Source organism: Mesitornis unicolor, unplaced genomic scaffold, assembly GCF_000695765.1.
Source record: "Mesitornis unicolor isolate BGI_N332 unplaced genomic scaffold, ASM69576v1 scaffold6762, whole genome shotgun sequence".
NCBI classification, from domain to species: domain Eukaryota; kingdom Metazoa; phylum Chordata; class Aves; order Mesitornithiformes; family Mesitornithidae; genus Mesitornis; species Mesitornis unicolor.
Genome location: NW_010171121.1, coordinates 35,800 through 60,848, shown reverse-complemented (window position 1 = coordinate 60,848; position 25,049 = coordinate 35,800). Strand labels below are relative to the sequence as shown.

The window sequence follows — 25,049 nt, the reverse complement described above, 5'->3', positions numbered from 1 at the left end:
GGGAAAGATGCAGTTTGTTAATTTTCCCTAGCCTTTTCTAAGCATAAGCCTTTCCTTGTCTTGCAGGTCAGGAAGAAAGCATGCAGAAGAAGTAGAAGAGTAAGTTCCCATTGTTGCTGAGACTTCTTCCACAACTTTTACATCTGATCTCATGGAGAAGGGACTCTAAGCACTAGTACACCAAGATCTCAAATTTGGGAAGGGTGCAAAGCCTGGCATGAATTCGTATCAAGTGTCCTGGGATGGGACAGGGCTGGTCGCTCTAGAGTTCCCTGGATATGGTGTTGGCTCTGTCACTCCCATATGGCAGAGAGAAGGAAAAAGCATCCACTTTCCTCCCAGACCCTACTGTCTGCAGCCTAGGGCTTTGTCTCAGGTACAAGGCATCTTGCACTCTAAGCTGAGATTTCAGCTGAGTCCAGTGATGAGGGCTATGGAAGAAGGTCAGTCTGCAGGCGAAGTGCACCTGGGAACTCTCCCCTTGACTGGCCATGAGGCTCGTGGGGAGGAAGGGGACACAGCAAGATGCTTTTCTGGCCTTGCAATTGAAATTCTTTCTTCCTTGTGTTTTGCTGCAGCCATCGTCTCAAACAGCAGAGCCTGGAGGCATCAGATGATGGAGGAGGTAAGGCATCACCTACTTCACTGCAAGAAGTGCCTTCATACGTGTCTGGGGGCTCTCCTGTAAAGTGAGCAGAGGCATCTTGTAAGAAATTGCAAGACAATTAAACACCCTGGGGTAAAGAAATATGGGAACTGCTTATGTCTTCTCCAGCTGCTGAATGAGGTAGAGAGTGCAAAGGAGATGGAGAGGAGGATGAGGAAACAAACCTTTAGTCCAACTCTAGCTCTTCATTAACATAGAATGATAAAGCACCTTTGGGAAGAAGGAAAGTGTTGAGGACACGCTTTTCTCTGTGATTGCCTTCACATGGAGAATAGTGGATTGGGGCAGAAAGAGAGCTAAAGGAGCAATAAAAGGTTGAGAGCAGGGAAAGAAATCACTGCTGTCCCCTAGTTTAGGTGATAGTATGCTCTACGTATACCAGTCCTATGTTTTATGGTAATATCTTTGTCTTGTTCCCATCAGGACAAGTGCCTGCACCACTCACCTGGGGTCTGTCTGAGGGAAAGCTTAATGTAAAAAATCTGCTTGCCCTAACCCAAGATCATAGATCATGAGCTAAATATCATAGGCACTAGTGGGTAATCCCATCCCATCCCATCCCATCCCTGTACAGGCTACTGTGAAATCTACTGGACTCCTGACTTAGCACAAGTTTTCTTTATAGTGTACATCACCTGCTCTTCTACGACTGGATGAGCCTAGAGAGATTTCAGGAAAAATTCACAGGATGAATTGCGAGACAAGCACTAGAGTACTGTGAGGAGCACAGAAATTCATTAGAGTCTCTAGGAGCTACCTCAGTTTTCAAGGGCTAAGACTTTTATACAGCGTATAAAAAGTTGCATCTGTGAAATATCACCAAGCATCAGAAGAATTACCAGGAGTCACAAAGGATCAGACATCAGTATGGTTAATGAGATTAAATGAAGACTTATTTGGTCTTCCAGACAGATTAAGCATTGCAACATATGACTGCCAGAAGTGGCACCTTTATAGCATTGGCATCTTCAGAATAGACTTAATTTCCCCCCTGGGAAGTTTCTTAGGCTTCTTAAATTTCAATGTATGTCACTGAAGCTGATAGTCTGCTCTGAACAGCTCTTTGACTGTTTGCATATGTGCTGTCCTTCTTGTTGAACCTTGGTCTTGTATTCAGAGTATAATAACTGTCTCTGCTAACCAGGCATAAAAATGCTTGCCACATGTTTGCAGCATGTGACTTTTAGTGCTCCAAGACCTTGGGTAATAAATACAGAATAGAATTGGTGCAGAATGTGGCATGAAGACATGGCAAGTCCTAATGCACTTCACTTATTTATCTGTACCTAACCTGTGCAAACAATTTGCATTGTTTGCAAACCAGAGTTCATCTTTGGGTTAAATCTGTGTTAGAAGAAAGATGCCACTAAGCTGATTATGGTTCCTACCCCAGCAGTTTCTGTTACAGTCAGATACACTGGGTTCTGGGTCTAATTTGCATATGGAAAATCTCTAAATGGATCAGTGCATTGCATGCTTGTGGTCATGTTTCTGTGGGGAGATTAAGCAAGCTATTCTGGAGAAGAGTTTTCCATGCGGGCTCAGCAATTGCAGTGAAGAAAAGTGACGCATAAACAAACTGCAGAACCTGAATAAAATTACTTTTTTGAATAAGCAGAGAGATACAAACAACTGCCCAGGGTAGAAGGCAGGCAGTAGCATGCTGTGGCTATGCAGTAAGTTCAGCTGTGTCCACATCCCCTTTGCACAGAACTGCACCTGGGCTTGTGTCATTAACTGTAAGAGTAAAGCTCAGATTCTAAACACACAAAAATCAAAACATTGGTGTGCGATCCCCAAGGATGGGTCATGGTTATTTTGTGCTGCATAATGTGTTAGCTTGTACGTCTTAATATGAACAGGCGCAGTTGCATAGTGATTGCTGCTGTCAACCAATGCATTTGGATCGCCTTCCTTTAACCTATTAGAAAGCTTAGCTGTACCATTCCATTAACATTGTTTGTCCCCCATCCAACCTTTTCATGAGAAGAATGAAGGACAAAACTATATGCCCTTAAAAAGTTGTTCTTGTGTATTTGAAACCTGCTCAGTTGTGATCATTTGTACAGCGCTAACACCCAGAGGCTCAGAATTTGGAGACCATTGGAGAAAGTGTTAAAAAAGCATAGAGGCAGGAGAGAGTCCAGTTTGGCATGTGGAGAGTGGAGGGAAGGTTGTACCACCAAGTGGAGACTTTTGGGCTTGATATGCCTTGTAATTTCAGAGATAAAAGTAGAATTCTCTCACTGTTCCTGCCCATTGAACCTGTGCATGAAATAGGAGCTGATTCCTCATCTCCATGGGATTTTGGGAGAGGAGAACAGTCATTTCTCAGGCTGTGTGGAAGGACTGAAGTAATATGGGAGATTATAAGTAGGTAGACAAACAGGAACGTGCATGAAACTCTCTGCAATTCCAGCCATTCCTTACAGTTGCACAGGGAAGCCCAGAAGGTGCAATCCACACTGCACAATACAAACTGTTGAAATACCAGCAGTGAAGTACCTTGGCTCAGGCTGTGCTCAGAATCATTTTCTCTAATCCATATTTCTTCTTCATAGAGGCTACTCCAGGACAAGAGAGCCACTTTAAAGAGGAGCCAGTTTTGAGGTATAGGAAAGCAAAGAAGTGTTTGACTAAAGGCACCCTTTGCTCCTGTAAAACTCCAGGCTGAGAAGACTGTTTTGAAAAAGTGCAGTGTCTCTCCAGAAACAGCTCTGGAGTGTCTGGTTGATGGATATTGGGGTTTCCTACAGCACCCACTGCGAGCTTAGTGCCCATCCTCCTGAACACCCCCTGGTATGTGCTAGTATGGAGGCATAGCAAATGGATAATGCACCTTTGGTAAGTGAGTGTGTGTCCAGCTGAACCTTGTCATGGGGGGCCCAGCTCCTCTGCATGGTGAGGATCCTTTAACAGGATTTAATGCACCACATCTTGAGGAATAATAAACCTGCAAAATGACAAAAAGGTGTTTAATTCCTAAAGGACAGGCCTAGTTGAGTCACTTTTGGCCAGGGGCAATTGGGGGCTTAATGCTGTGTGTGTAGCAATCTGGGCAATCTGAGAGAGAGGAGTTTAAGGGTAATTGCTCAATTTTCTGTCCATGTCAACAGGGAAAATGGGCAGCAGTGTCTGAGCTCTGTATGGCAGAGAAACTGCATGAGATGGGAGATGTGGGACTATCAATGGAATTTAAAAAGTGCTATCTGCAGAGCACTGCTTCCTTTTCTGTAGCAGCCGAGAGCTTCTCCCAAGTGCAGACTTTTCTTTATCATGAGGTGGGAGGGAAGACAGAACAACCAGGTTCACATTGAAGGGCTTTTCCCTCCCTTTGCTGCTTTCTTCAGCAGGGCAGTAGAGACTCTGCTTCGACTTTGCCTGGGTGTTTCATTTGGCTTTACTCTGCTTGCATGTCTCTTTCTGGCATGCAGCTACAAAGGGCTGTTTCCTGTTGAGGTGAGAAATGCTGGCATTCCCCTGCCTCCATCAGCACACTGCTTTGTCTTTTTGGCTGCAAGTGTCTTTATTGTTCCTTTCTTGTCCACCAGTTCTGTGCTGCTGATTTGCACTCCCCCAGTGGCACTCCTCACGTTGCCCTTGGATTTTTCTCCTCAGCACTCTACAGGGGCTTCTTAACTAAGTTTGTCATCTCTCTCCCAGGTATCCTTCTCCCATAGACTATTGCCCCATCTTCAGAAGTCCCTTCCCCCTTCTCGTTGTTACCCTTGGGATGTATAGCTCCTAGAACAGGGCTTTTCTTGGAGGACTGGGATGTGATGTGTGATTCTCTGTCGGCAGGAACAACGGCTTGTTATTTTAAAGCAGATCGTGTGTTTGAATGAGACAGCTGATTGAAATGAAAGCCTGACTATGCTACACAGACAACCCAAACCTGACCTGCAGGTGAAGAAAGCTGCCAGGAGACAGTCACTAGATCTGTGCCCTCAAGGCAAAACCCCTTCCTGCCTGCTGGGAAGCCTCCTCCAGGAAGCATAGCTGATGATTAGACCTCTCTATGCAATGTCAAACCTCTAGAAGGACTTCTTACCCTTCTGGCGTGTGCCAGCAGCTCCTTTGCATTTGAACAGGATGAAAAAAGAAAAGGAATGGAGGAAGTGAGCATATGCCACGATCCCCACATCTTTCTGGGGAGCGATGTCTGTCTGCCAGGTGGGAGACGGCCCTCACAAGATACCAGCACCTGGAATTCACCTGAAATACCAAACGCCTCTTAGGCTGCACGCAAATACGCACCAGTGATGAAATTGCTCCAAACAGAGCTGAGATTAGAGCGAGCACAGTGTGGGTTATTGTTGGCCCTATCATTCCTGATAAAGTTTGCCAGTTGCTTCCCTGGTGAGCTGCTGTTTTCACAGAACACGCCAAGTGCTGGCGGATTCCAGGAATCGTGAGCTGCAAGGAGTTTGTGACAGAGAAAACAGCTGCATTGGCTCAGTGCTAGGTAGAAGGGTAAGAGAGGGGGGAATTTACAGGAACAGTCGGGGAGATGGCCACTGGGTACTTCATAGGCTCAGGAACAGTGCTGGAGTAGTTTGGAGAGAGCTGAATGGGCTAGAAGTGCTGACCGGTGAAATGGAGATGGAGTGAAAATCTTGGTGTTTGGGAAGTGGTACGAATGGGCTGAAGAGAGGGGCCTGGGGCAAAGAGTGACAGTGACCGCTGAGTTTCTGCGATTCTGCGCTGTGACTTTGTGTGTGGCTCTGTAAATGCACTGCAGTTCTCCCTTTGGCTGTGCCACTACTGCAGTACCCTGAGTCTCTGTACAAGGTCAGTGAAGGGCAAAGTCAGCCCCACCTGATGGTTTCCCCTGAGCTGCTGGTCCAGGCCTGTTTGAACTCCTCTGGTGACTGCTGGCAATGTGATCCAGAGCCTCTGGTGTTGAAGGAAAGCTCCCTCCTGACAGCCACAGTGGGCAGGAGGGAGCAGAGAATATGTCCCAAGGGATATGATTGAAGTCCTATTTGGAGCAGCAGATCACTGGCCAAGAGGCAGTGGGCAGCTTAATTGTAAAGGAGCACACACAGCTTGTTTGGAACTGAATATGATGATCTGGGTAAGCATCTTCCATCACTAAATTCTGTGATATGGTAGATACACAGTCCTATTGGGCCTGTGATTGCTGAGTCCATAAGTGTAGTTGACGGACTAGGTTTACCTAAAATACCCTTTAAGAAAAAGCTCTTGAAAGATGATTACAGAATTGAGACACCATCATTTAAAACTGCCTGAGGCAAACTCCTTTGAAAATTGCAGCAGTGGAGGGACAGAGAGAGAACCGCGTAGCCCTTGATTGTAGTGTCGTTCCCTCAGGACCCGTCCCCCCTCCCCCTCAGTTTCTCATCTGATATGAGAGAGAGCAGCAGTAAGATTCCTCATCTGTCTTATGAAAATCCGATTCTGAGTGGCTCTGATCAAACTCGGCTGGCTGTCAGCAGCGGTGGCCTTGTGTGGAGGGAGGGAGGCTTCTGAGGAGTTGCTGGATGTGGAAGTGTCATGGGTGCCGCCGATCAAAGAGGCATTTTTTTAATAAATATATATAAGAAAAAATAAAAAAAAACTTAAGGATTTAGCATAAAAGAAATGTAGTTTGTCTTGTTTTTCCAGTATAACATGAAGAGGATGAAATAGAATCAGACACGCCTGCTCCCGAACATACTTCCACAGGAGCATCCTGAGAAGCTGCTTTCCCTGCCACAGTAATGCTCTAATGCAAAATCACTCATCTCCAGCATTGTTGAGGAGGGTTTTTTGTTTCAGAGTTCCCCAGACCCTCCCTGGGCACCTCATGCCTTCTCATCTGCTGCCCCACCACCTTCTGCGTATGTTGCAGCAGGGAAACACTGCACAGGAACAGGGAACAGCCTTTGAAAAGAGGAAAACAGATGTTCCTGAAAAGAAAGGCAGGTGTGGTACTCTGTCAGGGGGCTGTTGGTAAAGCTAGGAGCTGTGTTACCACTCTGAGTGCTGGTAACCTCAGGAATATGGTGGACTCCAAGTCCTGAGCCTGGCCTTCAGTCTCTCCTGTCTTCTGCTGCTGATGAGCAAACCTATGCATTAAGAGGTTCCTCATCTTTAAAGCCATTAGTGTCTGGTCTTGCACAATTCAGGACATGGATTGCTGCCTGTTGAAGCCCTGCGCTGAGCCCAGCGACTCATCTGATGTGGCTGTTCTGTGCCCTGGCCCATTGCAGCAGTGTCTCTCTTCACACCTCCCAAGGGCAGAGGCTTTGTGTCAGCAGCAGCCTTGGGAAGTAGCATATATGCCTGATGCCTGTCCCCAGCAAGCTCCCAGGTGAAGGAGAAGCCATGCCATGCTGAGCAGCCTGTGAAATCACAGCATTACTGAAGCAAGTAGAATGTCCCATGGACCACCCGACCTCCCAGCCAGTCCTGCATCTAGCTGGCAGTGTCATCAGAGCCTGGGGGCTAAAGGAAAACAGATTTTGTCTGATGCATCTGTAAGGCAAGGCTGGAGGGTCAGTACTGACTCTGCTGCACGATCTCCCTTAGATCCCATGAATTTTCTGGGACGCACCCACTGGGCAACGTTTCCCATCAGCTTGCCCAGGTTGTGCTCTTACACAAAGGGGTGCTTTGGGACATGGGACACTTAGGTTACCTTCTGCTTGTCTCAGCTTTTAAGACAGTGCCCTAGAAGCTGTGGTACTGCCTGCTTTTCACTCTGCTGTTTTCATCTCCCTGCTGGCTGATCAGGCAGGTACACTGTTCTGTATTGGCCTACTAGTAGGGCAATTCCAGTCAGGGAAAGGCATCCCTGTGAAATTCATGTCCAAGCATCCAAAGAAGTGTTCTTTATCCTCTCCATTTGCCTGCTGCTCTCCTGAGAAAGCTTCCAAGAGGCTTCAAGCTTGTTTGTGTGTTCAGCAGAAGCTGTCTGTGTCCCTTGTTCCTTATGTTTTTTTGAAGATTTTTTTTTGCCTGTTGCTTTCCACTTTTTTCTTTTTTTTTTTTAATTCTCCATTTTTCCACTTAGAGAGAAAAATTATTTATTGCATTGAGATGCGCTAATTAAAGCCATTTTCTGGTATTTGGTTACTGAAGTGTTTGATGTCTCTCTGACAAGACCATGAAATGCACGGAGTGTCCACAGGGACAGAATTTGCTGAACACGGTGCTTTGTAAATGAGGGGACACAGTGTCGCAGCAGCTCATGAATATGAAACGTCCATGATGCTACCTCAGTGGACTTGGGAACACAGATGAATCCTGTCATGTGCTAAATGAGACCAATTTCTTTCACTTAACTTCATCTTCAATCAGACCTTCTTCCATTTGCCTGTTTAAAATTCCCCAAACGTGATGCAGAAGGTAACAGCATTCAGTAAAACAAAGTTTTGCAGCAGCAGAGATATTGTAATTACTTCACTTTTACATTTTACCAGCAAATGACTTAAACTGAAGTTAGTTTCATTTTTATGCCTGCTTGGTGGCAGGGTGGAAGCCATTGCCCTCTCTGTGTTCCCTGGACGTGGTGATGCGTGGACAAGGAGGACAGCACAGTCCCCACTGCAGGAGTGTCCATTCTGAACGGGCCTTTGAAACGCTCACCTCGCTGGGGGAAGTGAGTCAGACTGTGTGAAATGGGGTCGTTCTTTTGGGTGTCAGGGTGTTGGCTCAGGAGACTTAAAGAAGCTCAGGGGAAAGGTGGCAACCACACTGCTGACAACCTGCAGGCCTGATCTGCGATGTGGTTTCTAGATCCAGCTCTACCACTGATTTGTTGCCTGACCTTGAACAGATTCTGTCTGTCCCCATTTATTTGCTGTCTTGTCTCTCACAGAGGACTTAGTTCTTTGGGGCTAGGACCAGATCCTACTGTGAGCTTGCAGGATTTTAAAGGACTCAGCTTGCAGGTGTTGCTACTAAACCAAAAATCAGCTCTGCCTGAGGTGGGAAGGGCAAGTCACCAGTTTGTAGGAGCAACTGAGCATTAAGGTCATGCAGGTTCTTCTACCTTGTTTTCTGTGGTTGTCTTCCTCAGCTGTTGGTAAGTCATTTGCTAAGAGGGAAAAAGGTGATGGTTACTGCATGTACTCTGATACGAAAACACAGAGTCCTTCTTTGTTTATGACTGAAAAAGCCGCTTTTCCTTGCTAATTGTTTGGTAGTTTGCATGTAGCATGGGTCCCACTCAGTCTTTCCCCTCCATCTTTTCCTCCTACCATCCACACACTTCTGCATTACGCTTTCGGTGTCTTGTCAAAACTTAGCCATGAAGCTCCTTTTGTGTAAGACAGCTCAGCCCAGCTATTGTAATAAAAATGCTGTTCTTATATGCTGGGACTTAGATGTTCTGAGACAATGTTTGGTGCAGCGTAACTCCCATTAGCAAACATTTGGTACTGGTGTACTTACTATGCTACTGTAACTTCTGCATGGATACACTCGCTTTGGTTTCATTCTTTGTTCACCATCATCTGAGACATGGAGAGTGTGCATTCCTCATCTAGCATCCTCATCTAGCACTTGGTGCTCGCTCAGCATTTCCCAGTCTGGAGGAGGCTGGTTGAGGGAGGTGGTAAGGTAACAGTACCTTGCAGCACAGTGTTCAGAGGCCAGCTGAGAGACCAAGGTTGATAACATGGTTTGTACTCAATTTGTTCCCCTTTTTAATATTTGTAACCGGTAACACAGCTTTTATTTTAGTATTTCTTACTGTTAGTATCATATTGGTTTGCTCTGATTTCAAAGTCTGTGGGAAAGGATGTGAAAGTGGGAGAAGAACATCCGAAGCTGTAGGATTTTCGTGTTGCTTCTGAGATTTGCCTACAGTTTTGATTAAAATAGGTTCACATTAAAGACTATGGAAGCTGCTCTCTCCTCCAAAATGCAGCCGAGTTATGCAACCTCCCCCCCAGCCTAGAGCCAGACTGCAGAGAATCACTCTGTGTTTCCAGGTTTTGAAGCTACCCCTTCTTCTCAGCTGCAAAACATTTTCTTTTTGTAATGCACAGGCTATTTATTCACTTCATTGCAGTGACCTGGTATCTGTGAAGGTGTTTCCTTTTGCACACAGGCAGCTCCTTAGCGTGTGGGTACATTGTGCAGTCATTTCTAAGGTTTACCTGCACGGGCACTGAATTCAGGCATGACAGCCTGGGCAGTGTCAAGGTTCTGCACCAAAAACACAGACTTATGGAAAATGATCAGAAGCTCCCACACTGAACAGGAGCTGAAAAATGTGGATCACACAGCAGGGACTTGTAACGTAACCTTGTCGCTGGAAAAAGGCGCAGTGTGAGGCGGGGAGGATGTGGTCCTGCAAACATTTCTGCATGTACTAACGTTATATGTGAGTAGCCTCACTGCAGCTGAGGGGGATGTTAACAGTAGAGCAAGTGCCTACACCTTGCAGCACAACAGCCCATGCGCTTCTTCCCCCTGCAGTTGACGCAGTGCTATGGCTTGGCTGTGTTACCAGAGCTTATTGGAAATAAAATATGAGAGTCCTAAGAGCAACAAAAACATTTGGGGGGCTGGAGACTGAGCGAGGGGAAAGGTTGGCTCCTTGGTGATAAAGTGAGAGCTGAGACGCTTTGCAAACTGTACAGAGAGAGGAGGGAGAGGGATTGTGGAGAGGTGGCACCGTGGGAATTGGCAGAGGGAAGAGGAAATTATGAGTAACAAGTGAAATAAAGACCCAAATATTTCAGGGCTGATTTGCCACTGATAGCAGTTAGCCTGGGGAGCTGGTATTTTCTTATAATTTGCGACATTTTTGTTCTGTTTCCTGTCAGTCTCCAACAGTCCTAAAGGGCATTGCTTCTGCCTGGAAATGGCCAAATCATCCACACTTTGCAGTAAGAACAAGCATGCCCTGGCCTTTGTTGGAGGGGCTGGCAGGAGCCCCCAGAGCGTTTCCAGCTCTTCTGTCTGAAACGTTTTCAAAGCGTCTATAAAATATTAGAGCCTTGAATTTCTTTTGGAAAGAATTTCTACGTGATTGCCTGCATTTTGCTAATACAGAGTAAAGGTAGCGCTCTGCAAGAGGTTTGGGAATCTCTCCGTGGAATTCAATGGCAATGGGATAAAATCAGCACTGGAGAGAATCCAGGAGTCTTTGGGAACCTGCAAAATGGAAGGGTCATCACTGATCTGGGCACCAAGTTTACATTTTTTCTAGTGAAAAAAAGAGGTCGACAAAAGCAAAAGGGAGCTGGGAGGAGGAAACCCCAGAAATAGCTGCCAAAATGGGCACTGAGTGAAGAAATTCAGTTTGCTGCAAACACCTTCCACGTTTCTACTGTCAAAAGAAGATAGGGATCTGACCTTCTCCTGCTACAAGACATGCTGCTCCATGGGCAGCTCTGCTCCCAGGTAGTTCTTCCTTTAGTTGTGTTTGCTGAGCAACATTCACAGTCTCCAGCTGAAAAGGATAAATTAGCTCAAGAGAGATGAGGCTTTTGCTCATTCCCATGCTTGTTTGCCTGGACTTAACAGGGTACCTCTGCACAGTGCTTCATTCCTTCCTTCGGACCGGTCTCCCCAGTCTGTTCCCTCCTTGGTTTGGTCTTGGTTGCTTACATACAGAGGCTTTCTCCCACATTTTCATGGAGCAGGTTTTACCTGCTGCCTCCACAGGTTGGTCTGTCAGTCCATGGAGATGCTTTTGTCCCTTAATTGCGTTTTGCTACAGGTTTTATCAAGAGCTGGGAGCCCCTGCAGGGGAAAGCCAGTAAGATAGCAGCTTCTACTGCATCTTGTCCCTACAGAGCGGGGAGACATCACCCCCAAATGCCCAGGGACGCACTGCTGAGGCATTTCTTGCACACGCCTCCTCCGTCTAAGAGACAGCCTGGGGTCTTGTTGCTGCAGTTTCCCTTTAAATGTCTTTGGGAAGTTTGCTGTAGTCGGAGAGGTGCTCTGCAGGCACCTGCTCCTTGGGCGGCTGGGGAGCCTGAAGGCAGGGCTCTGCTGAGGGCATCCAAGCTGTCACTGCCTTTCGCGGTGGCCGGGCCCTCACGGCAGCCCCCGTCCTGCTCAGCCTTCCTCCAGGCAGCCAATTAGCGAGAAATCCCACTGTGTGGCCAGCTCCGAACGGCCACTGCTGCGCCAAGGCCCGGGCTGACCCATGCCCTGCTGCAGCTGGGCCAGGGCTGCGGCTGGCGAGCTGGGGGGATGCACAGGCCGTTCAGCCAGACAGGGCAGCTGAGAGCCTGCGAAGCTCTGACAGGCGGCCGGACGAGGGGCTTTTCAGGAAGACCCTGCCCGGAGCTGTGAGCGCCACAGGTGGGAACGTCTCTCCAGCTCCTGAATATTCATCTCAGCCTGGGCTGCAAAACAGGGCAAAGCCAGGCCCAGCCGCCTGCTGCCGTCCAGCCGTAGCCTGGCCGTGCTGCTGGCAGAGGTGGGAGCAGCCTGCTCGCTCCAGCGTCTGCATGCTGTGTGAGTGAAACCTCTTCCCAGAGCCAAACCACCAGCGTCTCCACAGTCTGAGGGCTCAGGGGCTCTGGAGAGCCTTTGTGGCCTTGAACCTTTAAAGCAGCTCTGTGCTGGTGTACTCTGTCCTTGCTTTGTGCCTCCAGTTACCTCTTCCTCTCTGTTTTTGCTCTCTCAGTCTTCAACTCTTCACAGGACTTTGTCAAGCCTCGCTCCTTTAGCAGGATTCAGTGTGCACCCAGTTCTTCCTCCTTTTCTCCATTCTTTTGTCTCTAGCACCTTTTTTAGGTGGAGTAGCTATAATCCTTGTGCTGGGAATACCCAGTGACCCAGGCATCAGCCATTCCAGGGTCACACTGGAAATCTGAAAAGCTTTATGACATTACAGCTAGGTGCATCCTCCCTAGTATCTGTATCTGCTAGACTACTAGCATTTCCTTCCTCAGCTGTCGGGCAGGTCACAGGCCCCTGCACAGTCTGAGACAGTTTCTGCCCCACATTTCATTTCTAACAGTCCAGGTGGCTGAGCTGAGCAAAGGATAACACACCTCATGAGAAGCAAATTCTTGCCAGATGATGGCAAGTAGGCAGCAGCGTTTAGAGCGGATGGCTTCTTTCAGCTTCAAGGTTGTGTTCAAATGCACGGTCCATCGCTATGGAGTCCTACCCAGCCTAAATCTGCTCCTTTTGCAAGATTTCTTTTGATCCCAAGCTTCAAAGCTTTATTGTCTTGCTTTAATATTAAACAATGTATTTTAATAATTGCTAAATAACTCTCTAGTGTTTTCCTCTAATCAGAAATAGGCTGTTTCATATTCGTGAAGCAAGGGAACCTTTGTCTCTAGTGAGAGGAGAGCATAGCACTCCCCACTTAGTGCTGCTGTTTTCTCTTGTTGCAGACATTCCTGTGATCCCTGACTTGGAGGAAGTCCAGGAGGAAGATCTGGCCATGCAGGTCGCAGCTCCCCCCAGGTAAGGGCTCTGCCTGGTGTTCTGGAGGCTGTCATCAGCAGTGCAGAATGGCTGGCGAAATTAAACTCCATCTTTTCTCGTGCTGTCTGGACACCAGTGGCAGTGCCATTCAGCAGGGTTTGATGCTGGGTACTGTGGCAGTGTTCAAAGCTGAACAGGGCAAATTTCTTGTGTCCTATTACACAGAGAAAGCAATTACTGCATAATTCTCTTTCTGTGTAAAAAACTACATTAGAGTAGCATGTTTGATGTTGCAAAATCAAACTCAAAAGTTAGGAGTTGCTTTATTTGAGGTTGCCTGTATAACCTCAGATGCCTCCAGTTCACCTGTATTATCACACGCGCTTTGATGATGCATGGTTGTAGGCTGCTTTGCCCTCCGCAGGACATCCTTCTTACTCAAGTGCCTAGTTAATTTGCAGAGTACAAGCCTGTTGTTTGAAGGTGTAATCAGAATAGTCTTGGGGTTAGCTCAAGGGAGACCAGCAAGTTTTAAAAAAATGAAAGTTTTGGGGGTTTTTGTCTTAAATGTATCAGTAAAGTCTTCTATCCCTTGTTGGGCCTATTGCCAAGATCACAGGCTGGGATTGCTATTCACCCTTATTTGGAGGGCTGGGATATCTTAGTCCTCATCGCAGATGCCTCTCTCACAAGAATGGAGTAGGTGTTGTAATTAAATAGCTGTTAACAGAAATAAATGACACTTAATAGTAGAAAATGTAAAGTTACTTTGTCTCTCACCAGAGTTCATGACTTTGTTTTCTCTCCTTTTTTATAATCCCATCTGTTCCTCCTGTATCCATAGTCTCCCTGCAATAGAAAAGACAAGTAATTTTCATGGACAAACACAAACAGAAAATAAAGTAATACCGGTCTTTCCTACAGTATTGCATCACCTGCGAAGGGAAGCATGGCACAAGAGGGTATTACTCTTCTACCCAGTGTTTCTCTTTGGAGGCTACATTTTATGAAATAGTATTTGATAGCAGCGACTCGGCTTTGACATGGAAGTAACAAGGTCCCTTGTAGCCTGTATGGTGGGGCTCTCAAAGCCTGCTGAGGCTGTTCCAATATCCTCTATGTTCTTGTTTTCTTTCTGGCCCTTTGAGCTAGTCTGTGGATCTTCTCCCTGCCGTGCTGGCTTCTCTGAGGGAGTCTGTGGTCACTCCACATCCTATTTTTATGCATGTGCACAGCCTGGCATGCAGGTTTGTCAGTGACTTCATTTGCTGAATGAGATTTGCTTCTGTCTGGGGACACCCATCTCAAGAGTCCACGTGGATGATGTGGACACTTGAGATGGGTGCACCAGATTCCTGCTCATGCCACCCTTCTCCTCAGATGTGCTCCCATACTTACCCAGGCTTGTTCTTTGACCCTTTGTGGTTGCAGTGTGCAGGTGGACCGCGTGCTGACCTACCGTGACCTGGACAAAGACCTTATGAAGTACGCTGCCTTTCAGACCCTGGTACGTGGATGTTGCTATCGGGTGACCGATGCGATTCCCTCTCCTTGCAGGCTCCCATCATTCTCCACAGTGATACTCAGCTGCATAAAATATACAGCCCTACCTATCATCCAACGACTTCCAGCCGCTTTCAAGCCTGTTCTCCTCTGCAGAGTGGCTTCCATGGTTGTTTGTGTCTGTCAATAGTGTGGATATGGTATCTGCTGCTCGAGTGAGGCTCCTGCTGTTGTCCTGGACAAAGTATATGTCCCTCATGAGGCAGGTGTTGTGCCTGTCTCTAGCAAGACCAACCTGGTGCAATGAAGGTGTCCACTTTCTCATTGTAAGATTGTGACTGTGTGTGTTTATAGGATGGAGAGGTTGACCTGAAGCTTCTCACCAAAGTTCTGGCTCCGGAGCATGAACTACGAGAGGTGAGGCTTTCTTTTGTGAAATACCACCAAGGCAAAAGCTGCTTCTGTGTCTCAGACTATACTTGGAAAGTAAGCCCTTGTCAGTGGGGTGGAGGAAAGAGATGAGGAGGAGGCTGTGAAGAGGAGCTTGTCCAAGAGGATGGAGAGCTCATTTCCCCAGCAGATTAATTTAAAGATATATAGGGCTTTCTCTGTGTGAGATTATGGCATCACTATGATTGGTCCCCTTCAGTATGAAAGAGCTAGCAAGGAAAATCTGAAAGGCCCAGCGGTGTGACAGATCTCTGCAGAAACAGTGCTCTGTGGGTTGTCTTTTGGTAGCCACCATGAGCTCCACGTAGTTCTACAGGGCAGTACAGATGGACAAAGGCAGAAAGGATTTGACAGAAGGATGTGTTAAAGCAGGACAGAACAACCTCAGTACCATAGGGGGGCAGGAGCTCGGGACTTGCCACAGAGGATTTCTGCAGCTCGTAACTACAGATGCTTCAGCAGAAGTGCAAAAGAGTAAAAGATTTCTATGGCTCCTCTTTACACCCTGCCTGGGAGGTGTAAGATTGACAAGTATCAAACATTCTGTCCATTGCAGAATTTTGGAACATGAATCATTCTGTCAAAATCTTTAAACTGTAGCAGGGATTCTCATTTCATTCTGGCAAGGATTCCTGTTCTAGCCAACTCAATCTGGGACTTCCCTGGTGGGGGCAGCTGCCATTTAGTTTCTCTCTTTGCTGTTCATCTTGAATATTTGGCATTGTTCAGAGACCTTTGGGTGTCACCAGTAACGTGTCAGCATGTTTGTCTTTTTCCTCTTGGTAGGATGATGTCGGCTGGAATTGGGACCATCTCTTCACAGAGGTGTCCTCAGAACTAGCAACTGAGTGGGACCTGGGACAGCCTGAGAGAGAGGACCACCTAAGTGTGCCCTAGAGCACTGGCACACCAGACATCTCATACACGCATCCCCTGTAAATAAACACTTCAATTTTCTAATTACTTGTTTGGATTTGAGAATTTATTTCAGACATGAACATAAATAGGACCTTGCTTCATAGGAAAACTGTCTCAGGAGAAGTTTTGAGTATTTTGTAATAAAAAACTTTGTTCTCAGAGGAGATTAAGAATTCTAAACACAATAAAGTAGTTACTTATGAACAGTCACTTCCACGTCACTAGCACCTTCACAGATGACTGCAACAGTCGATCTTTCCTCTACTGAAATGCAGCCTGTCTGGGGTAGACCCTCTTACAATGGAGTGTGGTTTTCACTGATGGCTGTCAGAGAAGCTTAGGCTGATAGGAGTTGTTTGCCTAGGACATCAATATTACTGTCTTCCTCACAACGCATGACAGGGCTTGTCAGGACACCCATTTTACCAGCCATCCCTTGCTGGTTTAACCTCTCTTCTGGAACAGTACCCCTGTAGTGACTCAGAGGAAGCAGCTTTACCTGTTAAACTGCCAACACTGCTTCTCACAGCACCCTTTTTTCCCCTTGAGGTGTCCAAGCTAAGTTCTGACCAGGTCTAACCCCCCTTAGCTTTTGCAGTCAGATGAGATCACAACCTGAATGGAAATAGCTTCAGGCAATAGGTAGTTTGCACAGAAAATACCGTTTATTCCACACGTGTGAAAGAGTGGAGTCTGCTGCTCTGAAAAAAGGTAAGTCCCTGATGGATGTCTGCTTGGAACCAGGTAACCCACTCTTGTGGTCATGTAAGGAAAAATCCATTTAGCTGTTAATGCCCTGTCATTATTTCCAGGAAACAGTAACATTACTCCTAAGCCCATGTCCTTCAAGCCTTATCCCACTGGGAAGTCTTGCTACATACTGGGAGGGCAGTGCAGGTGTTGGGAGGAAGACTTGCGTGCTGCTTTGCTTATCTTGTTTGGGCAGTCTAATAGAGCACTGCGTTCCCACTCTTGTACTGACACCAGGACAGGTCAGATAACTCACTGTGAATTCAGTGCTCTGCAGAATTTCACATCAGAGTTGATAGGCCAAACAAATTACCAACAAGAGAGAGGCAATTGGGTCCCAGTCTAGGGCCACCAAAATAAGGGGGGGCTCATCTGTCTCAAGGAGCACTAACCAAACACAGGTTTGGCTGCCCCCTCTGGCTTGGGACCCTGGGCAGGGATGCTCTGGGGTGTGTGAGCCCGGCCTGTGCCCACCCTGGGACCTTGGGAGCCCAGCAAATACCTGGGCAGAGTTTGAGAGTGGAGCTTGAAAAAAAATCCCAGTCTCATCTATTTAAAGACAAGAAGAGGTGGCTTTGATCATTTAGTCTGACCTGCTATAATGCAGGCCATGGCAGAGTCCAGTGAGATGTGGCTGAGCTTTGCCCCTCTTAGAAAGGCAGGCAGTGTATTTGAACATCTTCCCTGGTTAGTTTTTCTAATGGATAATCACCCTTATGGCTCAGAATCTGCTTTATTTCTAGACTCAGTTTTTGAGTTTGATCTTCTGTGCTCTGAGCTTATGCTTTCACCTTCCCCATTAAGCCACGCTGTCAGATATTTTCTCCTTGCTTCAGTATTTATGTGCTCTGTGATCAAGTTGTCTCTTTAATTTCCTTCAATAAACTTAATAGACTGAGACTTGTTTCCATGTCTTTTCAATTCCTTCCCCAGCTGGAGGAGGGGAGGTGAGTGTCTGGCCTTCCTCCAGCAAGCTGTTCCCACCCCCTTCCTGCCACAGTCGTGTTTTGGTTGCAGCGCTGGGAAGGTGACTGAGACCTGTGGTTTCTCCTCTCAGGTCCCGGTGCTGTCAGAGAAGAACCTGCTCCTGTTACTAAAATGAAATGAGGAGGTACTTCTGCATGCCCAGGGCAGCTCATGGCTCGTGGTGATGCACCAGTGCATGTTCAAGAAGGACAGGGAATTGCTTGGAAGAGTCCAGCAGAGCCACAAAGATGATGGAGGGAGTGAAGCATCTCCTGCTGAGGAGCGGCTCAGGGAGCTGGGGCTCTTGAGCTTGGAGCAGAGGAGACTGAGGGGTGCCCTCATTCCTGGGGATCCATTTGGAAAGGGCGAGTGTCAGGAGGAAGGAGCCAGGCTCTGCTCTGGGATGTCCAATGCCAGGACAAGGGGCAATGGGAGCAAGCTGAAGCACAGGAGGTTCAACCTGAACATGAGGATAAAGTTTGTCAGGGTGCCAGAGCATGGCCCAGGCTGCCCAGAGAGGTTGTGGAGTCTCCTTCTCTGGAGACACCCAAAGCCCTGGCCGTGTTCCTGTGTGACTGCTCTGGTGATCCTGCTCTGGCAGGGGTTGCACTGGGGGAGCTTTCCAGGTCCCTTCCAACTCCTGACATTCTGGGATTCTGTGTTGGCTGTGACAAAACTGCCTCAGGACCCTGCATTTCTCAAAGTTTGCCTGGAAAGAGCATGCAAAGGAAGAAATGACAGATGTAAATGTTTTCTTGTGGCCTGCAGAGGTGTAGCTCTGACTGATCCTGAGGCGAGGTGAGAAGTGAGAGCAGATCACCACAACAACACACCTGGCTCCTGGGAACTCAGACCAGGCCCCTGGGCTGTGCCCAGACAAGGAACAGAGCAATGATCCCATGTTGATCTCCACAGACCTGTGTCACACAGGGGTAAAGTGCAGTGGTGTGCCTGGGGCCACACAGCAAATCTGTGGCAGAATTGGGGTTAGAAATGAGGAACCTCAAGTGCCTGATTGAAGTATGGCTTTCCTACATGCTTTCATGTATACAGCTTTCAACCTGCCAGGATGTGTTCCTGTCTGATCTTCTCTGGGTGATCCTGCTCCAGCAGCGGGGTTGGACTGGATGATCCTCAGAGGTCCCTTCCAACCCCTACCATTCTGTGATACCTTGGTGAGTGTTTTCCATCTTCCAGTTGAAGATGGCAATTCAATGTAGGCAGGCTTGTGTCCTGCTTGCTCTTTGTCCTGGTCTGTTCATACATTGCTGAGGGAGGGCTGAAAACCCATCCAAGTGTGTTGTCAGTAACCCTAACCCTAACCCCGGTCTGGGGTGTCTACCCAGGGACTTGCTGGGAATCTGGATGAGTCTAAATATTGACCTGCAGCCTCTTGCAGGCTCAGGGCTCAATAGACTGCTCCAGGCAAATAGTGAGCCTCATCACAGAAGGATTAAAAGAAATGCAGAAAGGAAAAATTAATTCTAGGTCCTATCAGTTTTAGGAATGTCTAGGTTTGCCTGTAATAATAGAAATCCTATGTATAGGCTTTCTTGGTGGATTATAGACTTTCTTGGAGATGGTGGAGATACTTTACTAGAGTGCAGTTTGTTGTTGTTGGTGGTTGGACATTGGAGCAGATACAGCATACACAGCGCTGGGAAAAAATAGGAAATAAAAGCTGAAAAAAAAGCCAGACCCAGGAACTTTCCATTAAAGACCCCGCCAGCCAGGAGCCTCTTAAAGGGACTCTGGCTGGCTGTTTTATTAAGTGTGACAAAGTGATGGGAGGTGGGGGGGAGCTCCTATGCTAATAAGTTGGAAAGGCACGGCCGTTCCTCTCGCTGGAGCATCTCAGGGAAAGTGGAATTAATTCATGGCATATGCTCCCAGCATCTGCCGCACTGACCCAGAGTGGCAGGAGCGCAGTGCCAGGCAGTGCCAGCCAGGGCCCGTATTCCCCACTTGTCTCTCGGGCCTTGCTCGCCGCCTGCCCGTGGCTGAGCGTTTGGGGTGACGGCTGCTCCTAGGAGCGCACCCCCCGCTGCCCACCCGCCTGCCGCCTGGCCTGGAGGGGATGGCACAGCCCATGGACAGAGCCTTGCTGCCCCTGAAGAAGGAGAAGGGGATGTTTGGATAGAAAAGAGAGCAATTCGAATGGAAGCTAATCCAGTTTGTCCCAAACAACCCTAATTCCTCCCACAGCGTTCCCTGACCAAGTCCTCCCTTCTCCAGCCATCTGACTTGGTCTGTGGCTTGCTCCCTCTTCCTTCTTTCTCCCTGCATCTCTGCAAATGATCTGCTCCTCTCCTCGACAGACAGGACAGGGGTTGTGTTTGCTGTCAGGTGGGATTTCATTCTCTGTTTAATGGCTCCTGGGAAATAACTTTCCACACCTTACTTCCTCTCGACCAATCTGCACCATGGCCAGGAGCCGTGTCCAGCTGGTACAGGTGGGTGCACTGTGTTGTTTCCAAGCTGCAGCAATCTTTGCCTGTGCTTCATGCTCTGTGTGTGAGCTTTCCCTTGGGAAAGGGCAGAGCTAACCCTTCACTGGCTGCTCTTTCCTCAGCCACATCCTTCCACCTTTTTGGACAACTGCCTGAGATATGGGACACTTTCTCAGCCTGTAGAGCTGACAGAGCCAGGAGAGACTGGAGCAGTGGGTGATCACCAAACAGTTCAGTGATGCCCCATGCTGCTTCTGTGCTCTCCCAGCAACTGTCCCTGCACCTCAGCAGCTTCTCTTGCTTGTGCTTCCTTTCAAAATGTGACCTCCCAGTCCTGGGTTGTGCTGGGACCATGCAGTGCTGAGTGAGGGCCAAGGCAGAGGTCCCAGCTGTGGGGCACCATGAGGGATCCACATTTGGCTGCCCTGGTGATACCAGGGCTGTGCTTTATCCAAGGGTACGACCTGCTCTCCTTGCAGCCACAGCTTGGGATGCATCCAAGTTGATTCCGTCAGGAACGCTGCACGACACGGACATCCAGAGCTCCTGAGCCCATTAATCTCTCTGCCATGCTCCCTGGGGAGATGAAACCTTTCCTCCAGTGCCCCGTTACCTGGGTCTGCCCCATCAGGCTGTTCTGCACAGACCTCACTGAAGCCGGGGCTGCTCCAGGCCGTGGGCCCTCTTATCAGGCTCCATCTCCTGTCACTTTCAGGACCACTTCATTATCCTTTTATTAGCCCTCTTCTCCTGCTTATCGTTATTAATAATCACGCTGGATCGGCTGGAGTGCTGACAGCTGCCCCTTGTCCATTCTTTCTCTCTATTTTAATCCTGCCTGCTTATCTGGAATAAACCTGATCCTTTTAATTAAAGAAATTTGGTCAGCCAGCCCCTCCTCCATGCAGAGATAGGCCTGATCACACCAGTGATATGCAGAGAGCAGGAAAAGGGGCAGATTACTGCGTGACAGTGTTTTCCACAGCACAAAGATATGGGATGTCAGAGTAATCGCTGGAAGAGATTAGGGCACATGTGTGTGGAGAAACACAGCACTGGGGGCTGTGGGGTGCTCGCCTCGGGGGCTCTGTGTCTGACCCAGTGTATTGGTGCTGTGTGACTATGCCTGTACGTGAGGCACCAGTGCAAGCCAGGCAGAGGAGCTCTGCTCACCCCTCTTTGCTTAGCATGGGTGCAATAGCAACGCCAGACTCAGAGCCTGTGGCCCTGCTGGGACTGCTGGGATCAGTGCAGTTCCTATGGGAGCTAAAGGACTTTGCTTCTCAGCGCTTTCTGATGTTGCCAGGAGATGCGAGTGCTGGCTTCACAGTGGCGCTCTGGCTCTGTGCTCCCACAAGCATTGCTTCCTAGGGCCACAGATCTTGTTCCAGTCTCTTAAAAATGCCTCGCCGGGCAGTTTGCTTGAGCTGAAATATTTGTGTTGTCTGAAGGGACAGGTCACTCGAGGAAGGGCTGTGCAAATAGGCTGCGGGAAAATTGTTGTGCTAATTCACACTTTTATGAACCCATAAACTCAAATCTGCATTCATTGCAATCTGTAAAGTGACTGGAGTGTGGGCTGAAGTGCTTAGAAAGTGTTAATCAGGGGTCCGTAACGAAGTAAAACGCTCTGAAGTGCAGCAGCAGGAGCTTGGCCATAAGCAGCAGGAGTATTCAACCTTAGCACTAAAAATGCATATTCGTTGGTTCCCAAACGGTTCATTTCAGATGCACAAGTTGCAGTGTTGACTGAATGCGTATGTACCCTCTGCTACAGAATATGGCAACTGGCTCAGATTTGTAGGGCTGTTTCACCCCTGAGAGGCTGCGGGCCCAGGAAGGCTACAGGGCAGAACTTCCTGATGCTGAAGCGAGAGCGGAGCTCTGAAACCCTGTCAAGCAGAGCACACTGACTTCTCTCCCTGTGCTTCTGTGGCTTTTGAGCACTTCAGCTGGCTGGGATGAGCGTTAACCTGCAGTTCAGGTGTTGGTGAGGGAGCTGCCTCAATCCAAACCCATGTGTATGGCTTAGCAGATCCTTTAGAAACATGGGATTCTGTAACAGTCACAGGCAGGAATTGTGCATGGTGACATCGGTGCTGTCGCTTCCCTGTGAAATGTCCTGCTGCTCACAGGAAAATATTTTCCCTCGCTTTTCTTCCACCCAGTGCTGGAAAATAAACTACAGACCCTGGCTGTTTTGTATCCAGTTATTGATAGCAGACAAGAAATGATCATTACTTAATGTTGAAGAAAATGTTTGAAAGATGAGAAAATGCAGAGTTCACTTGCCTAAACCGGCGCATTAATAACTGGTCAGAGCTTTTATTATCTGACCCTGCTCCTTCAGCAAAAATCATCCTCCCTTCAGGTCCAAGTAAGGAAAATTCTCAGGATGTTTTTTGGCCCTGAAATGATGAGGGACACCTTTTTTGGTGTTGTGGGACATTATGAATCAGCCAAAAAAGATGGACTTGCAGTCCATGTGATAGGCCGAAGTCTTGCTTTGATCATTGGAACTACTCACATAGCCAGGAAAAAGTGCCTTGGGAAATTGCCAAAGACTTTGGTCCAAGTAAAGCAACCTCGTAAGTGCTTGGAGCTCCAAAGCCAAACTGGAGTTAAGCTTGTGGCTCCCCGTGGTCTGTGGGGTTATGTGTACAGATGGCTGGATGGCTTGGTGAATCAACCCGTTAAATAAATGGGTGATAATGGTTCAGGCCACTGTAGCTACACCTGAGCTAGCTCAAAGCTACTCTGGATAGCACACTCTGTCTAACCCAGAGGGATGAGAAGCAGCCTGGATTTGCCCAGCTGAGGGCTGTGGCTCCTCTTCTTCAGGGATCTGAGTAACCTCATTTAAAGCCATCTCTGGTATTGCCTCTCTCTATTGCTCTATGCCCTATAGAAATACCTTCACTCACTTCCATGTCTTTCAAACACATGGTGCCAAAAACTTAAGACCCTGTCTGTGAAGGGGGCTGGATGTTCTTCCTTTCATACACAGGGACCAGTCACAGGCTGATAACACAGGTGCTCAGGGTCCCACAGTGAGAGTGTGACACAGCTGGGAGCTGAATCCAGCCCCTCCGAGCATCCATCCAGTGCCTCAGCCGCATTACTTCACTAAATGAAATAATGCACAAGGCCAGTGCATTTGTTTTCTTTTGATTTTCAACCAAAAGCTGGTTTCAGGCCATAGCACTCCTTCCAGATTTCCAAACTCACAAAGTAAAACTTCATGGTCTCTGTACAAAAGAGAGAAGAGCAGGAACAGCACAGCACACTGCCCACCTGGCAGTACCCTGATGAGCTAGGAAACTGTAGTCATCTCCTGCAAGAATGACTTCCTACCACAAGCCTGCTCCCCTCATCCCAGAAATACCCAGGGAAAGGGATGAGTTGTCAATGTGCCAAACTATTTTCCAATGCAGACTCTTCAGCCTGCTGCGATCTCTCTATGAAGTCCCCAAAATCAAGCTCTTCTGCTGAGCTCAGCAGAAAAGGAGCACAGAGTAAGGGACGGAAAATCTTCTCCATGCTGAGGGATGCAGAGGCCGTTCAGAAAGGCTCTGGTAAGTCTCACACAGAACCACATTGCCTTAAGATGAACCAAGCAGATGTGTTCATTTTATTTTTTAATCACAAGCCTTTAATGAAATGGTGAGGCCTCTCTGTTCTGGGGACTGAGGCTCCCGTCACAGGGTGCCCAGGCCCAACACAGTTCAGAAATGAGTGGGATTGGTTGTGGAGCAAGTCTGTGACGGCTTCTTGTGCCATGAGACACATAGGGAGTGCTTTGTAAGATGCCTGTGGCTGGCATGACGTGGCATTGAGCGTGACCAGGTTGGAGAATAATGTTCAGTAAGGGCAACGCCACATTAGGCAAACAGACCTGGAATATGTGTGCGGGTCTAAAACATCCATCCTTAACTTCTCAGACAAATGCGGTTTTTGCTTACTTAAAGTGGATATGTATCTGGATCGCACTGGATATGTGCCTTTCCTTGGCTGGAGGTGTCTCTGTGCCGTACAGAGCACATCTACATCTCACCAGCCGAGTGGGCTCTGTCCTGTTGGGCCCAGGGATCTGTTTGTCTGTCCGTACAGCCCGCACAGCAGCCGTGATGGCTGAGGTTGGAAGTATTTATGGCAATTAAAATGTTTTGCCTGGAAGCTGTTTTAGGGCTTTTTTGAAGTGAGGATTTTCAGACTTCAAGGTGTTAACAGCCCTTCTAAACGGTTTTGTTTTTTAATTGCAGCAAATGACTGTGGAGCCATTAAACATTCGCCTCTCTGCAGTTGTTTCTAAGCCCTTTCAGTCCTTCTTCTATTTATTCTGTTTAATTCAGTCAGGTAGCTTCGGGGCAGTGAAGATCAATACTTTACTTTGATAGAAAAGAGTCAGGTTTGAAACATAGAGATAAAACTGACACATTTTGTATAAATTTAATTAAAAATGCACCTTTAGTGGCTTGTTGGAAGCACAAAGCCAGCCCTCCATCTAGCTATCTCTCTGTCTCACTCTCTGTCTCTCTCTTCCCTTTCTTGTTCCTAACAGGAAGATCTCTGAATCTGCCTCGCCAACAAAGCACCTCGTTTTATGATTTTTGTCTTGAAAGTTTAGCACTGAGGGAGCAGGATGGAAAGGATGTGAAATTCTAAACAGACCTTCTGCTCCCTCCCTGGTCCTGCTCCTTTTGGTGGTGGTGGCTGGGGGGACGGGGAAGGAGCTGGCTCCCCGGTGGGGGAAGGAGGGGGATGAGGCAAAATGATTTTTTTTTAAAACCCAGCAGATTGGACACCCTGGGGCACTTTCCATTTGGATCTGTAGCTTTCCACCACTCCCGCCTCCCTCTTCTTGCTTTGTTAAACTGAGAATTATTTTTCTGACTACATGTGCATCCCCGATCCCACTAGGATAGTGCTGGCCACAAGGCAGTGTCTTTATTCTGTCTTTCTTTTTCCTCCCCTGCCCCCCCTCATTT

General features: G+C 47.8%; 1 protein-coding gene across 1 annotated transcript; it reads left to right on the top strand.

Moving 5' to 3' along the window:
* Positions 1–49: 49 nt before the first annotated feature.
* On the top strand, positions 50–15,998 carry IFT43 (intraflagellar transport 43). Its single transcript, XM_010179913.1, has 6 exons — positions 50–99; positions 579–625; positions 12,991–13,063; positions 14,456–14,531; positions 14,882–14,944; positions 15,764–15,998. The coding sequence occupies exons 3-6, from the start codon at positions 13,041–13,043 to the stop codon at positions 15,872–15,874; spliced, it is 273 nt and encodes a 90-aa protein (XP_010178215.1). The 5' UTR covers positions 50–99; positions 579–625; positions 12,991–13,040; the 3' UTR covers positions 15,875–15,998.
* The last annotated feature ends 9,051 nt before the right edge of the window (positions 15,999–25,049 follow it).

Excerpts from the sequence above, each read along its gene's own strand:
- IFT43 (XM_010179913.1), top strand. The coding sequence starts at position 13,041 with ATGCAGGTCGCAGCTCCCCCCAG. Across the intron at positions 13,064-14,455 it reads CAGGTCGCAGCTCCCCCCAG|TGTGCAGGTGGACCGCGTGC; the intron begins GTAAGGGCTCTG and ends TTGTGGTTGCAG. Across the intron at positions 14,945-15,763 it reads CGGAGCATGAACTACGAGAG|GATGATGTCGGCTGGAATTG; the intron begins GTGAGGCTTTCT and ends TCCTCTTGGTAG.